This window comes from Ursus arctos, unplaced genomic scaffold (assembly GCF_023065955.2).
Source record: "Ursus arctos isolate Adak ecotype North America unplaced genomic scaffold, UrsArc2.0 scaffold_5, whole genome shotgun sequence".
Lineage (NCBI taxonomy): Eukaryota > Metazoa > Chordata > Mammalia > Carnivora > Ursidae > Ursus > Ursus arctos.
The window spans coordinates 62,142,813-62,157,412 of record NW_026623067.1 but is presented as its reverse complement, the minus strand read 5'-3'; the positions used below and the strand labels follow the sequence as shown (position 1 = coordinate 62,157,412).

Genomic DNA, 14,600 nt, shown 5'->3' with positions numbered 1-14,600 from the left:
CACAAAGGGCGCCTGGGTGGCACAGCGGTTAAGCGTCTGCCTTCGGCTCAGGGCGTGATCCCGGCGTTATGGGATCGAGCCCCACATCAGGCTCCTCTGCTGAGAGCCTGCTTCTTCCTCTCCCACTCCCCCTGCTTGTGTTCCCTCTCTTGCTGGCTGTCTCTATCTCTGTCAAATAAATAAATAAAATCTTAAAAAAAAAAGAAAAAGAAAAAGAAAAAGAAGCACAAGATCTGAACAGGCAATACAAAGAAAAAATCAGGAATGGTCAATAAAAATATTAATTAATGGTTCAAACTCACTAGTAATCAACAAATGAAAAAAGAGTGACATATTTTACAACAAGGAGATACAAAAATACGAAGTCTGAAATAACAAAATTTGGAATTCCAGTATATATACAATAACAGCATATATAAAAATTAAAGCCTATAACCAAGATAGCATTTCAAAACAATGGGAACAGTAAAGATCACCAAAATAGTGCCAAGACAACTACTTAAATGTTTTAGGGGGAAAAAATCAGTTTTCTATATCTCACTGGAAAAAATCTCAAATGGATATTTTTTTGTTAAACTATAAAAACACTAGACCATAGCATAGTACAAATAATACAGATGACTATTTGATCTTGTGTTGAAGCAAAGGTATTCTAAGTATTTAAAAGGGATGAGATGAAAGAAATCATAATGAAAAGGTAATATATCTAGTAAATACTAAGAAGCTGAATGATATAAAGTATTTCATGACCAAGATTAAAGGGCAAAACTAATAACACACATAACCGTCAACTGGTTAATACATTTCACTACATACAAATCGATAAAAAAAAATAGATGAACATGTTATTGAGGAAAAATGCATTTTAAAAAGCCCTCAACAAGCAGCTTACAAAATACACACAAAATAAACATAGTAAAAATGTTAACCCCTCATTAGTAATCAAAAACAACGTAAGCTTCATCTAATTTTTTTTAGGTCATTACCACCATAAGAGTATCACATTTTGGAAAAGATATAAAATGGGTATTCTCACACATTGATAATGGGATTATAGTTCCTATAATAATCCTGGAGCTTAATTTAGTATTATGTACAACAGCCATAGAAGTATTTATACTCTATGACTCACAAATAACTAGTCTTAAAAAAATATCATAAGGAAATAACCCAAGGTAGGCACAAACATGTGTTTGCCAAGGATTCTCACCACAGGATTATTTACAAAAGCAAAAAATTAGAAATAACCCAAATGTCCAAAATAAGAAAATCAATAAACTGTTTTATCCATAGGAGATCATTTTATGCATCTATTTAAAAAGTCTGAAAGAATATTTAATGAAACTGGAAAAGTTTGTACCGACAATAAGTGATAAAAGTTATAAAACTATGTCAGTTTTTAATTTTAAATTTTATTAAAATACATCAAAATATTAATAGCGATTATTTCTGGATAGTGAGATTTAAAATTTTTTCTAGGTTTTTTTTTATCTCCATGATCATCTTTTGTTATCAAAATAATTATAAATTCTCTGTTCCAATTGCTTATTCCTCTCACTCCATTATCTATTAAGCAGCAGCAAAACTATAGCTGATCAATCTTAACTGTTCTCTGACTAGAAAAGAATGGCCATTAAGTATCCCTCTCTTGGTTTAGTATGTAGACAACAGAACAATGACCAAGGGGAAAAAAAAAAAAAAAAGACTGGCAAAGTTAGTTTGGCAGCACACTTCAGAAAAAGCACATAAGATACTATCCAAAAATTCACCCAAGTTGAAAATTTACTATAAATTCATTACTGCTTTAAATCACAAATGAAGCATTAAGTACAATCAATTCATAAATATGAAGGCTGGATTAGAGCTAGTAATTTGATATATGTGGTCATTGTGGCTTGTAGTATAGCAATGATGAGAAAGGTTGGAGAGGCACAAAACTCTGAAAGCAGTTAAATTAACCTAATAGCTATTATCCTAATAATTTCTTCAAATCTGTAGATGTTAGTTAGATCACTGTCCAGTTCTGGGATCCAGTATTTTCTTCAGCCACAATTTACTTGATTAGCCACCTCAAACAATTAAGGCTCTAGCCATAATTATTAAAGACCTATTCTGAGGATGGCTCCTAATTCTACTTCAACTTTTTACCTTTGCACATAAAGTAAAAAGAAAACTAATGAAACCATCCACTCAAGACTTCCATTTCTGCAAAAGGCATGCAATTGGGAAAGGAAGAAATAAAGTTATGATTTTTTTGATGTTATGATCTTACATATATAAAATCCTTAAAAGTCTATCAAAAACTGTTGGAAGCAATGATTTCTGTAAAGTGACAGGATATAAATCAGTTGCATTCCTTTACATGCATAATGAAGCAATGGAAAAAGAAAACCATCCCATTCACAACAGCATCAAAAACAACAAAATACTTGAAATAGGTGATGGGGATTAAAGAGTACATTTATCATGATGAGCACTGAGCAATGTACAGAATTGTTGAATCATTATATTGTACACCTGAAACTAACATAACACTGTATACTAACTATCCTGGAACTAAAATTGTAAAAACCTCAATTTAAAAAAATTGGTATTTTACTTGGGACTTCTTCAGGATAAAAAGCTTTTGTACAGGGGCGCCTGGGTGGCACAGCGGTTAAGCGTCTGCCTTTGGCTCAGGGCGTGATCCCGGCATTGTGGGTTCGAGCCCCACATCAGGCTCCTCCGCTATGAGCCTGCTTCTTCCTTTCCCACTCCCCCTGCTTGTGTTCCCTCTCTCGCTGGCTGTCTCTATCTCTGTCGAATAAATAAATAAAATCTTTAAAAAAAAAAAAAAAAAAAGCTTTTGTACAGCAAAGGAAATAATCAACAAAAGTAAAAGCCTACCTATGGAATGGGAGAATATATTTGCAAATGTCTTATCGATGAATGGCTAGTATACAAAATCCATAAAGAACTCATCAAACTCCACACCCAAAAAACCAAAAAATCCAGTCAAGAAATGGGCAGAAGACGTGAACAGACATTTCCCCAAAGAAGACATATAAATGGCCAACAGACACATGAAAAAATGTCCAACATTTTTTCATTTCAAAATATACTTTGGCTCAATAGAATTAAAAACATTATAACAATCATGGCAACAAATAGTATAGAGATTCTTCTATAATCTAATAAGCTCTCTGCACTGAAAATTCTAAAGATGTTTCATTATTAAATAAATAATATATAAGATCCCTTCAAGGCACTGGTCCATGAGTTATCTTTCTGACGCACAAACACATGTATGTTCTCCCTCTTGCTTTTCTTCCATATTCTAGATACCTATTCAAGAAAATTTCTCCTTATTTTTTCCTGTTCTTGCTCTTCCATCTGTGAACCAATAAAGTTCATTAAGTTTACTCAGGGTCTAAAGCAAGGATTCTTAATGTGTTTATAGATACCCTGCATCAGAAATCCCTGATGCTTATTGAATATGCAGACTCTGGGGCACCTGGGTGGCTCAGTTGGTTAAGCATCCAACTCTTGATTTTGGCTCAGGTCATGATCTCAGGGTCCTGAGATGGAACCCCTCATCTCGGCTCCATGCTCAGAAGGAAGTCTGCTTGAGATTTTCTTTCTCCCTCTCCCTCTGCCCCTCTCCCCCCACCCCGCAGCTCGCTCGTTCTCGCTCTCCCAAATAAATAAATCTTTAAAAAAATGTAAACTCTGATCCCCACTATGGACACACAGATTCAAAAACTCAGGGAAATGAAGAGAAAAGATTTGCATTTTAAAATAAGCTCCCCAGAGTGAGTTTTAGACACCTTGAAATTTGAGAATGCCTCTCTAAGGCAACAAAGTTTAAGAGGCTGCCAAAAGAAACCTGAAACTTTTGCAGCTTTCATTGACTTTTTCAGTCTCTAAGCAGACAAGAACTGACTGTAGCTATACTTAACATAGATTCTCTTGTTATTAAGGGTGGTGAAAATTATACATATTAATGTCAGAATCAGGACAAATAGAAATTATTTTATCAGAATAGATAACCATTTTAAAATAAGGCTTTTAAAGATTAGAATACTTGGGGGAAGAGGTGCACAATAGGAGGAAAGAAGGAATATACGTGGATGGGAGTTTCCAAGTAGAGAAAGGTAAATGAAGGAAGAGAGGCGTGACTATACATATTCATACATACATTAATCAAACATTTACTGATCAATTACAATGGCCAAGTTATAGACACTTGAGATACATTAATGAACAAAACAGGTAAACAACCTTACTTCTCATGGAGTTTACATTCTAGCAATAGAAGATAAACAATATACATAATAAACACATTTTAGAGTATCTCAGAAAGCAGTAAATTTTATGGAGCAACAATAACAACAACAAAGATCAGGGTAAAGGTATCGAATAAAGGCTGAGTGGATTCAATTCTACAAAGGTGGTCAGGGAAGCCAATATTTGAGTAAATACTTTATGGAAGTGAAGAAGTCAACCCTGCAGGTATCTGTGGACATCTAAGAAGACCATCTTAGGTAGAGGGAATGAACAGCCAGAGGAAAGTGAGCAGAATGGCTGGCACATATAACCAAGACCAGTATGCTGGCTATAGGAATACATGAGAGAAAGAATATGAGGAGATAAAGAACAGAGAGTTGTTAGGAACCAGATTCTTTTAAGGACTCTTGGTTTTACTCTGAAGAAAATTAAAAGCTAGTGAAGAGTTCTTGACAGGAGACAAATGGTCAACTTTAAGGGATCACATGATCATGGAGTTGAAAAGGGACTGAAATGGGGCAAAGGTGAAAGGAGAAAGAGTAATCAGGAAACCACCACTGCAGTAATCCAGGCAAGGGCTGATCACAGCTCAAGCCAAGCAGTGGCTATGGAGAAAAAAGATCAGATCTGGATGTATTTCTGCAGAAGAGCCAACAGGATTCCCTGACAGAAAGACATGAGATACAAGGAAATGCAAATAGTGAAATCCCACCAAGGTTTTGGCCTAAGCAACTAGTAGGACAGAGAGGAGAAAGACTGAAAATGAGCAGGTTTATAAGCAAGGGACTCAGTTCACTTTTCATGATGCCAAATTTGCAATTTTTAAGACATCCAGGTAGACATATCTAGTAGGCAGCTGAAAATACGAACCTGGTGTTCAGAAGAGAGGTCTGTGCTGGAGATGTAAATTTGGGAGTCACCCACATGTATTTAAAGCTATAGATAGAAGTTAAAGTTATAAAACTGGATGAAGTCACCATCTAAGCAAACACAGATGAAGAAGAGAAGCAAAGCCTAATGCCAGGTACTCTCCAATACTGCAGGTGAAGATGCAGGGGGAGGAGACAAACCAAAAAAGGAGACTGAGAAGGAAAAACTGAACTGCTCCAAAAGCTAAATGAAGAAAATGTTCTAAGAATGAGATGGTGAGGGGTGCCTGGGTGGTTCAGTCAGTTAAGCCTCTGCCTTCGGCTCAGGTCATGATCTCAGCATCTTGGGACTGAACCCCACATCAGGCTCCCTGCTCAGCGGAGAGCCTGCTTCCTCCTCTCCCTCTCTGCTCTCCCTGCTTGTGCTCCTGCTTGCTCTGTCAAATAAATTAAAAAAAAAAAAAAAAAAAAAGAATGAGATACTGATCAACTGTCAGTGCTGCTGATTAAGGTTAAGAGTGAGAATTTACCACTAATTTAGCAACGTAGAAGTCACTGGCTACCCTGACAAGTACATTTTGGTGGAGTGTTAGAAGCAAAACCTTCATTGAAGTATCTTTCAAGAGAAAGGACTGAGAAACGAAAATAAGTAGACTACCCTTCAGAGGATTTCTGCAGCAATGGAGAGCAAAGTTTTACACGGAAGGGGATGCCATAAATGAACTGGACAGGGAAATAAGATTAAGTTTTATTACAGAGTTACAGTAATCAAGACAGTGTGCTACTGGAGTAAGGATAGACACAGATATCAACAGAATAGAGCATCCAAAAATAAACTCCTAAATTATCAATTGATTTTCAACCAGAGTGCCAAGATATTCCAATAGAAAAAAATAGTCTTTTCAACAAATGGTGCTGGAACAAGTGGATATCCAATGCAAAACAAAGAGGTTGGACAGCTACCTCTTACCATATACAAAAATTAACTCAAAACCAATCATAACCCTAAATGTAAGCACTAAAACTGAACAACTCTTAGAAGAAAACATAGGAGTAAATCTTTAGGACCCTGAGGTAGGCAATGGTTTCTTAGAACACCAATAACAAGCAACCCAAGAAAAAATAAACAAATGTGACATCAAAATTAAAACTTCTATGCAAAGAACACTATTAATAAAGAGAAAAGATATCCCACAGAATGAGAGAAAATGTTTGCAAATCACATATTTGATAAGGGACTTGTACCTAGAATATTTAACAAACTCTCACAATTCACTATTAAAAACACAGCTCCATTTAAATATGGGCAAAAGATCTAAACATTCGCCAAAGAAAATACACAAATGGTCAACGAAGGAAGGGAAAAAATGGTCAATATTATTAGCCATCAGGGAAACACAAACCAAAACCACAAGGAGAGATTACATCACATCCACTAGGATGGCTATAAGCACAAAGTCACAATAACCAGTGTTGGCAAGGATGCAGAAAAAGTGGAACACTTACACATGACTGATGACAATGTAAAATGGTGTACCCACTTTGGAAACCAGGCTGGTAGCCCCTCAAAATGTTGAACACATCGTTACCATATGACCCTACAATTCCACTGCTACGTATATATACAAGAGGAATGGAAACATAGGACTACACAAAAAGTAGTACCCGAAGGCTCATGGGAGCCAAAAATTCGAAACCACCTAGCTGCCCATCAACTCATGAATGGCTAAATAAAATGTGGTATGAAAATCTAAAAAGGGAAGGGGAATAAAGTACTGATGCTACCTGCCACAACACAGCTGAATATTGAAAATATAATGCTAAGTGAAAGAAACTAGTTACAGAAGACCATATATTGTACAATTCTACTTATATGAAATGTCCAGAAAAGACAAATCTAGAAAGGCAAAAAGTAAATTAGTAGTTGGATACGGCTGGAGAGGGAAGGGATATGTGAAGTGACTGCTGAAAGGTCTGACTTTTGGGGGTAAAACAAAAATACTCTAAAATTAGAATCTGAGAATGGTTGGGCAATCCTGATGACACCAGAAAACAGTGAATTATATACTTTAAAAGGACAAATTAACTGTATCTCAATAAAGCTGTTAAATAAATTTTTGTGATTTTCTTCTAAGATGGGAGAAAACAACATATTTCTATGAAGATACGAATGATCCAACAGAAGGAAAAAACTAATGATGTAGGAGGGAGCAATTTGCAAAGTTCTAAGGTGAGAATGCATGGAATCTACTGCAGAAATAGAGGGGATGACATTAGACAGAAGCACAAATACGCAGCTCATCTATAAATAACAGGCAAGCAGAGAACATGGGTAAAATGCTGACAGGTAGGTGGATGCAGTGATGGGAGTCTATGGACATTCTCTACTGACTGCTTCAATTTTCTCTGTGAAATAAGATCATCACCTAAGAGTGAGCATAGGGGGAGAAATTTTACAGATGAGGAGAGAGAAAAAAGAAAGTGGACAATTATATAACCAGAATATTTAGTGTTCTAGTTTTCTACTGAGCCGGTCAGTAACTGAGAGTGAGACCCTCTGGCATGCTTTTTCCAGCTATATTTAGCTGCTAGGGTAGGGGCAGAAAGCACAAGTAGACAGAACTGTACATAACCAGAACCTGGGTTTTAGCCTAGTAATTATGTCAAAGTAAGGGAGAGAAGGGAAGACAAGGGAGTGACTATAATAACTGAATGTGGAATTTAAGCTGAGAGGAGAGAAACTGGAGAAAGGTAAATAGATAGGCCATTGTATTATTTCACATGAGTACATGAATTAGGATAGTTTGGTAAGAATGAAAAGGACAGACAGGTAATATCTCCTGGAGATATAAGTGACAGGATGTGGCAAATATTAGAGATAGGAAAAGAAGCTATTTGAGCCAAAAAAGCCTCAGATATTTCTAGCCAATGGCACTTGGCTAGATAGGAGGATAGAAGTCAATAGTTATCATTAAATAAGAAGAGAAATAAAGAAAATTGGTTCCATAAAGGACAGATAATCAGCTTCAACAAAGTCAAGACAACAAGAAGCAAAGTAGAAAAGATAAAAAGAAACGCACAGCAAGAGAAAGTACAATTATTATGGTGTAGAAAATGTTTTTGCAGGATAGGTAAACTACTTGTGTACAAATATATTCAGTCAGTCCCTGAGCTAAAAGTTTCACCCAGTTTCAAGACAAACTGATATTAAAAACTATTTAACTCAACATCTTCCTCTCTACTTCCATCATTACCCATTAAAAAAAAAAAAAAAAGATATCCAAGGATATTAGGTGGTTTGCCTAAAGTCACCAACTTATCAGTGGTAAGGCCTAGTTTAGAATCCAGGTCTTAAGACTCTCAGTCTACCTAATGTCTAGAATTATCTTAGAGGCAGTTCTCACATAAACCAATTATTTATTTTTCCTTATGGTAGAAATGTAGGCATGCCAGGAGTACCTGGCTGGCTTAGTCAGTAGAGCATGAGACTCGATGTCGGTTAGAATCGTGAGTTCAAGTTCCACACTAGGCATAGAGCTTACTTAAGGAAGGAAGGAAGGAAGGAAGGAAGGAAGGAAGGAAGGAAGGAAGGAAGAAAGAAATTTAAAATGTGGGCATGCCAATACTTAGAATTTTCTTCTCTTGGTTCTCTCTCTGCCAGAAGATACAGATCCTGCCGCTGCTTTATGTGACCGAAATCATCTATGGCAACAACTAGCAGAACAGAAAGAAAAGCAAGCAACCTATCCCTGAATAAAAATGTGACAGTATACTAGGCCCTGAGATATGTCACTCAGAATTTATATAAGCAGCACCACACTTCCCCCACACACAGTGTCCCTAATTCCTATACTTCAGTACCTACCAGAAGAAATTCTGTTTAAAGCCATAAATGCCATTACCAGGGGCTGAAACTAGTGAGAATCACTCTGTAGCAGACATTTTAAACTATTACCTTGTTTTAAAGGAAAGCATTCCCTCATAAATACACACCAGTTCTCGAGGATGAGCCCATTTTTCTAGTATTTTTTTCATTAAATATTAGAAGGTAGGCCAGGGAACCTACCCACCATGCTCAACATAATTTTCGGTAGGAAAATTCATTTTGAGTTCACACAAAAAATTATTTTCTAACTCAAGACTACCGTCCACTTTTAAATCACATTTCAATTCAGACTAGCCACATTTCAAGTGCTCAACAGCCCTCCATTATACTGCCAACACACCGGCCTAGCCTATATTGTAATGTATCTTGGGACAACTCCTTTCTCTGAATTTATAATAAAAAGTGAGTATGTAAATTATTATTAAAATATTTAAGGGCTGCGTGGGTGGCTCAGTTGGCTAAGTGTCTGCCTTCGGCTCAGGACATGATCCCGCTGAGCAGGGAGCCTGCTTCTTCCTCTCCCTCTGCCTCTCCCCCTGACTCATGTTCTTGCTCACTCTGTTCTCTCTCAAATAACTAAATGAAAAATCTTAAAAAAAAAAAAAAAAGTTTAATTGTTGCCTTCATTAAATACCTTAGGTTCCATTTAAACATAAAACTAAATATAAAAGAAAATCTAAATAAGAAACAAAAAACAGGAACTTTTTCTAAATCTTATAGTTTATACACTCCTTCTGCTGATGGATCTTCTTACTTGACATTAAGCAGTTCACCACACCCTTACGCAACAATTCAGAAGCTTCATTTTCACTAATGTTTTTCTAAAATAAATATGAATACCACCCATCAACTAAAACAGTATTTGGACTGAGTTCTAACATATCACTTAAATCAATTATCCAAATACATCTAATCTGTTTTGGAAAATAGTCAAAACCATTAAAAAAAAAAAAAAGACAAGTTTCTGATACCATACATAGAGAAAACAAAGGATTTTTTTTTATTATTTCAACTACAATTTCAATCACGTAAAAAAGTTCAGTGGAAAACGCACATGTTATAATAATTTACATTTCCCTGGTTCTGACACTCTATCAAATGTTTCATTTTAAATTGGCTTGTCTGTATTGCCAAGCTACCTACATAAGACTATTCTCTTTCAGAAAACCTTTCCTTGACTACAAAAACTATATGTTTCAAACTATAATTCACACTTCTATGTTTTATTTTTCCTGGATCTATCTTCTTTGTGTAATTGTTTTAAATTCCAATTAGGTAAGAAATTTTTTGTAGACCAGGACTGTACCTTTTATTCTTAAGCACCTTTCAATAAAGACAGAACTAGCAAAATGGAAAAGCCAAACTTTAGAGAAAAGAGATGTTAGTTAAACCAATTCTGCCACTATCTGGATGACCAGTGTCTCACATTCTTTATCAGATTCTTTTATCAGTAAAACAGAAATAAAAAATATCCATTTTGAATGATACAGGAATTCAGTAATGATAGGTAAAGCACATGACACAAAGTAAACAACTTCATAAAGAGTACTAATACTACCGATAAGAACAAGCTAAAGTTGCTACTTTTAAAAGGTTTACTTCTTGCTAGTAAAATCTTACAAAAAAATTATATGAAAACCTCTTTTCATTGTTTACCAGCAAATATTAACAAGCCTTGTTCCCATCTCCAGCCCCCAAAATCATATTAAAAGAACTACATATAGTGGAATAAAATATACCGGCTCTTCTTTTTCTCCCTTTCAACTACAACCAAATGCACTCTCATACATACATTCATAGCACAAATTTACTATACGGCTGAATTATATGCTATTGCCATTTTTACATGTCAAAATTGGTCGACTCATTGGCCGTCTCCAATGGTTCAATCTGAAATTTACTGGCTATACATAAGCAAAGTCTGTTAAATAAGGGCTTTGAAATAAAGTGAAATGTAAAAGTTCTTTCTTATTTTAATGCTTTTACTTTGTACAAAGCTCTTCCTAAAACAAAAATGTTAACACAAAACATCTTGAATAAATTTCTAAGCTAAAACCTGCAATAAAGTTGAGAATTATCTTCCAGACTACGGAAAACACACATCAGGAAGAGATGATCAATTAACAATCATTACACTGATCTATAAATCCAAGCATACAACTGAAGAACTTCACTATCTTCACCAGGATGACTTATATTTCAAAAGTCAACGGTGTTTAAACCAAGAGACCACTCAAAGTACAGTAACAAGATTATTTGCTAGAGAAATTTGGGGGAAGAATTCTCAACAGAACCTACCCCAATAGTTCTCAAAACTGTTCAGAATAAAATCACCAAAACAGCTACAACAAAAGAACACAAGGGTCCTAACTGTGAGAGAGTAGGGCCCTAATGAGAAATGTAATAAAATTCTCCAGGTGCTTCTAATATGCATCCAGGGTAGAGAACCCTGTTTCTTAAGGATTTTTTTCATACACCTACATATATGAAGACTAAATTTTAAGAAGAGTATATTCCTAAGCCAAGTGAAGTTCCAGAGGTTCTAGTCTATCTACCACAGAGTAGAATGTTCTGTTGTATAAAACATCACCCCTACATTACCATCAAGACAACACTTAAACCAAAAAAGCACTTCCTTTTCCTGTTTAAAGAACTATGGTAAGATTGACTTATTAGACGGATTAGTAGCAATGTAGAACATAAAATTTGTAGTATTTCACTAAATCCATCATGGTAATTTTCGATTATTACTGATATTCCTTTCTGTTTAAAATAAATGTAACTTTCTAAATTATAAATAAAACACTAACAGCTTATTTTATACAAGTTTAACCAATCAACCAAAAAAGCAATCATAACTGAAATACAATTCCTACTTAATTTCAACATTTAAAAGTAGTACAATCAAGATGGTCTTACTGTTCTAGAATCCGAGAATGGATTATATTCATCAAGTCCTGGTGGAACATTTCTTGTCACTTGTGTAACCGATGGGTCCTAGAATAAAATTCAAAGGAGGAAAAAAGATTACATATCATTTAAGGCACAGTTTTGATATTTACTAAGCATTTGCTCTATCTGTGCTTTTGGTCACCTGGTAAAGCTAACGGAGGAAAATAAAGAAGATTATCAGATTTACTCAGTCCCATTCCAACAAAGTTGAAATTTATACCCACAGCCCTCACATCCACAATGAAAAAACGGAGTTAGATGCAAATTTGCTATTATATAAAGAATGAAAACAGCTACGTGGAACTGACTGCACAAGAGCATCTTAGCAAATCTTGGTCAAACCCACCATCCTTTCTTTTCGGTTCCACAATGAGTTCCTGTCCCCCCCCCTTTTTTTTTTTTTTCAATATCTTCTATCAGTTTTCCCTACTGCAGATACAAGTACCACATTACAGATCAATGTCATGGACATCTAGAGCATCCAAGATTAAGTACCACCTACTTCTTATATTCTACTCCAACAGTTTAATTTGACTACGTTTACTTTATTCTGAATTATTTCGCCTTCTTCAAGTATAATACATTACCATACTATCTCAGCTTTTCAAATCTTTTCATATTAGGCTTTCAAATAAATAAGTCCCCAAATCCTAGAGAGTTCATCTATTTTTGTGAATGAATGTTAAGACACACACATATGAACATCTCAACAAAACCCAACTACATAGTTAACATGAAAAAGCATTTGCAACCTGTAATACAGCCTCTTGACTTTTCTATCCCTAGTCCCAAGCTTTGGCATGCATCAGAACAAAACACAGATTGCTGCACCCACCCCCAGAGTTCTGGGATAGGGCACCAGAATCTGTATTTCTAAAAAGTTCCCACATGATGCTGCTGCTGGTTGGAGAAGCACTGCTCTCTCATCTACATTGTTTCTCCAATCCACTTTCTCGACACAGTCATCAAAATTACCTCTCAAAAATGAAAAGCTTAACTTGTCATTCCCCTCCTCCAACCCCTCTCCTCTGTTCCTCACTCATTTCAGGTTTTTTAGAGGCTCTCCACCAAGACAAAGTACAAATTCCTCAAAATGAGATACAAGACTCCTGACTATCTAGCTTAGTCCCTCCCTGCCTACCTTTCCAGACTCATAAACTCTCTCACAGGACCATCCCCTTGCCAGATCCTCACTCTCTACCAAGTCAAACAAGCTATTGCATAGGGAGCCTTGAACTTGGCAAAAAGCAACATGTAATGATAAATTAAAAGTATGGCACAGACAAAAAGTAAAAACTTTAGGCTTGCTCAACAATGAAATCACTGTACTTTCCAGCATTCTCTTCCCAAGTTTATTCAAAAACATGAGGAACAGAAAGATTATCAAGAGAGAATGTGTGCCTCAGGGAGAAAATTAAGAGAAACATGAATATTTTAATCCAATTTTTCAACTTGGCACCGCTGTGGTTATCTTAATTTAGAAGTCGGTTTAGGGGAGCACCTGGCTGGCTCAGTCAGTGGAGCACCAACTCTTGGTCTCAGGGTTGTAAGTCTGAGCCCCATGTTGGGTGCAGAGATCTCTTAAAAATTAAAAAAAAAAAAAAAATTTTTTTTTTTTAAGTGGGTTTAGGGTCAACAAGTAGAGACCTAAATCCTTATGGTCCAGATGCAGTCTCAATGCCCACTCCCCTTCTCCCTACCCACAAAACCAGGTGACCTAGGAGTCTTCAGCACCATATTCTTCCTTGGCGCCGCTTCCTCTGGCAGGAACACTCTTCAAGGTAGGATAAGCCTAGCAATCTCCTTTTCCTTAAAGACTCAATCTGAAGAACACTTCATATGCTAACCAATAAAATTCCTGATATACCCAAGTCATTACATCCCAGGCTAAGTGCTTCCACAGAGCTTGGTATTTATCTCCACCAACATTTATTTCACAGAATCATAAGGATCTTCATACAACTCCCTTTTCCCAAATTAGAATGTCCCTTCTTTAAATACAAAAAATACATAAATAGGTCTTTTTTATTTAATCATACCTTCCTAGTAATACTGTTTGAGTGATTATTACCACTCCAAAAGAGAAAAAAAATCCAAAGAGTAATTCCTCAGGATAGTAGCACCAGTAATAATCAAGAAATACCACCTCTCTGGAGGGACAGTTGGCAATAGCTAGCAAAATTATATCTACATTTATACTTTGACCCACAATCTCACTTCTAGGAAGTTATTCCTAAGATACATTGGCAAAATACTATTTATAATAGCAAAAGACTGAAGGCAACCTAAATGCCTATCAATAGAATATAGTTGAATAAACTATGGTACATGTACATGATAAAGTACTATACAGCTGAGTATTATGCAGTTGTAAAATACTATAAGAAAATCTATATACTGCCATGGAATGAGTGAAACGGGTGCAAAACAATATAAGTAAGATGTTACCTCTTATTCAAAGAAAAAAATTAATGTGTCTGTGTTTACTTAAATGCTTAACAAGATGAAAAAACCAGGGGTCCCTGGCTGGCTCAGTTGGAAGACCATGTGACTGAGTTCGAGCCCTGTGTTGGGTGTAGAGATAACTTACGTAAAACGTAAAAAAAAATTTTTTTAATAAAAAATAA

The 14,600-nt window shown here is 35.8% G+C and overlaps 1 protein-coding gene across 1 annotated transcript in view; it reads right to left on the bottom strand.

The window, feature by feature from the left end:
• SCAMP1 (secretory carrier membrane protein 1) overlaps window positions 1–14,600 on the bottom strand; it is a 119,763-nt gene that overhangs the window by 81,823 nt on the left and 23,340 nt on the right. Inside the window, exon 2 of the mRNA XM_026498738.4 lies at window positions 11,941–12,018. Coding sequence (XP_026354523.1) covers window positions 11,941–12,018 — 78 coding nt within the window. The remainder of the gene's footprint in view (window positions 1–11,940; window positions 12,019–14,600) is intronic.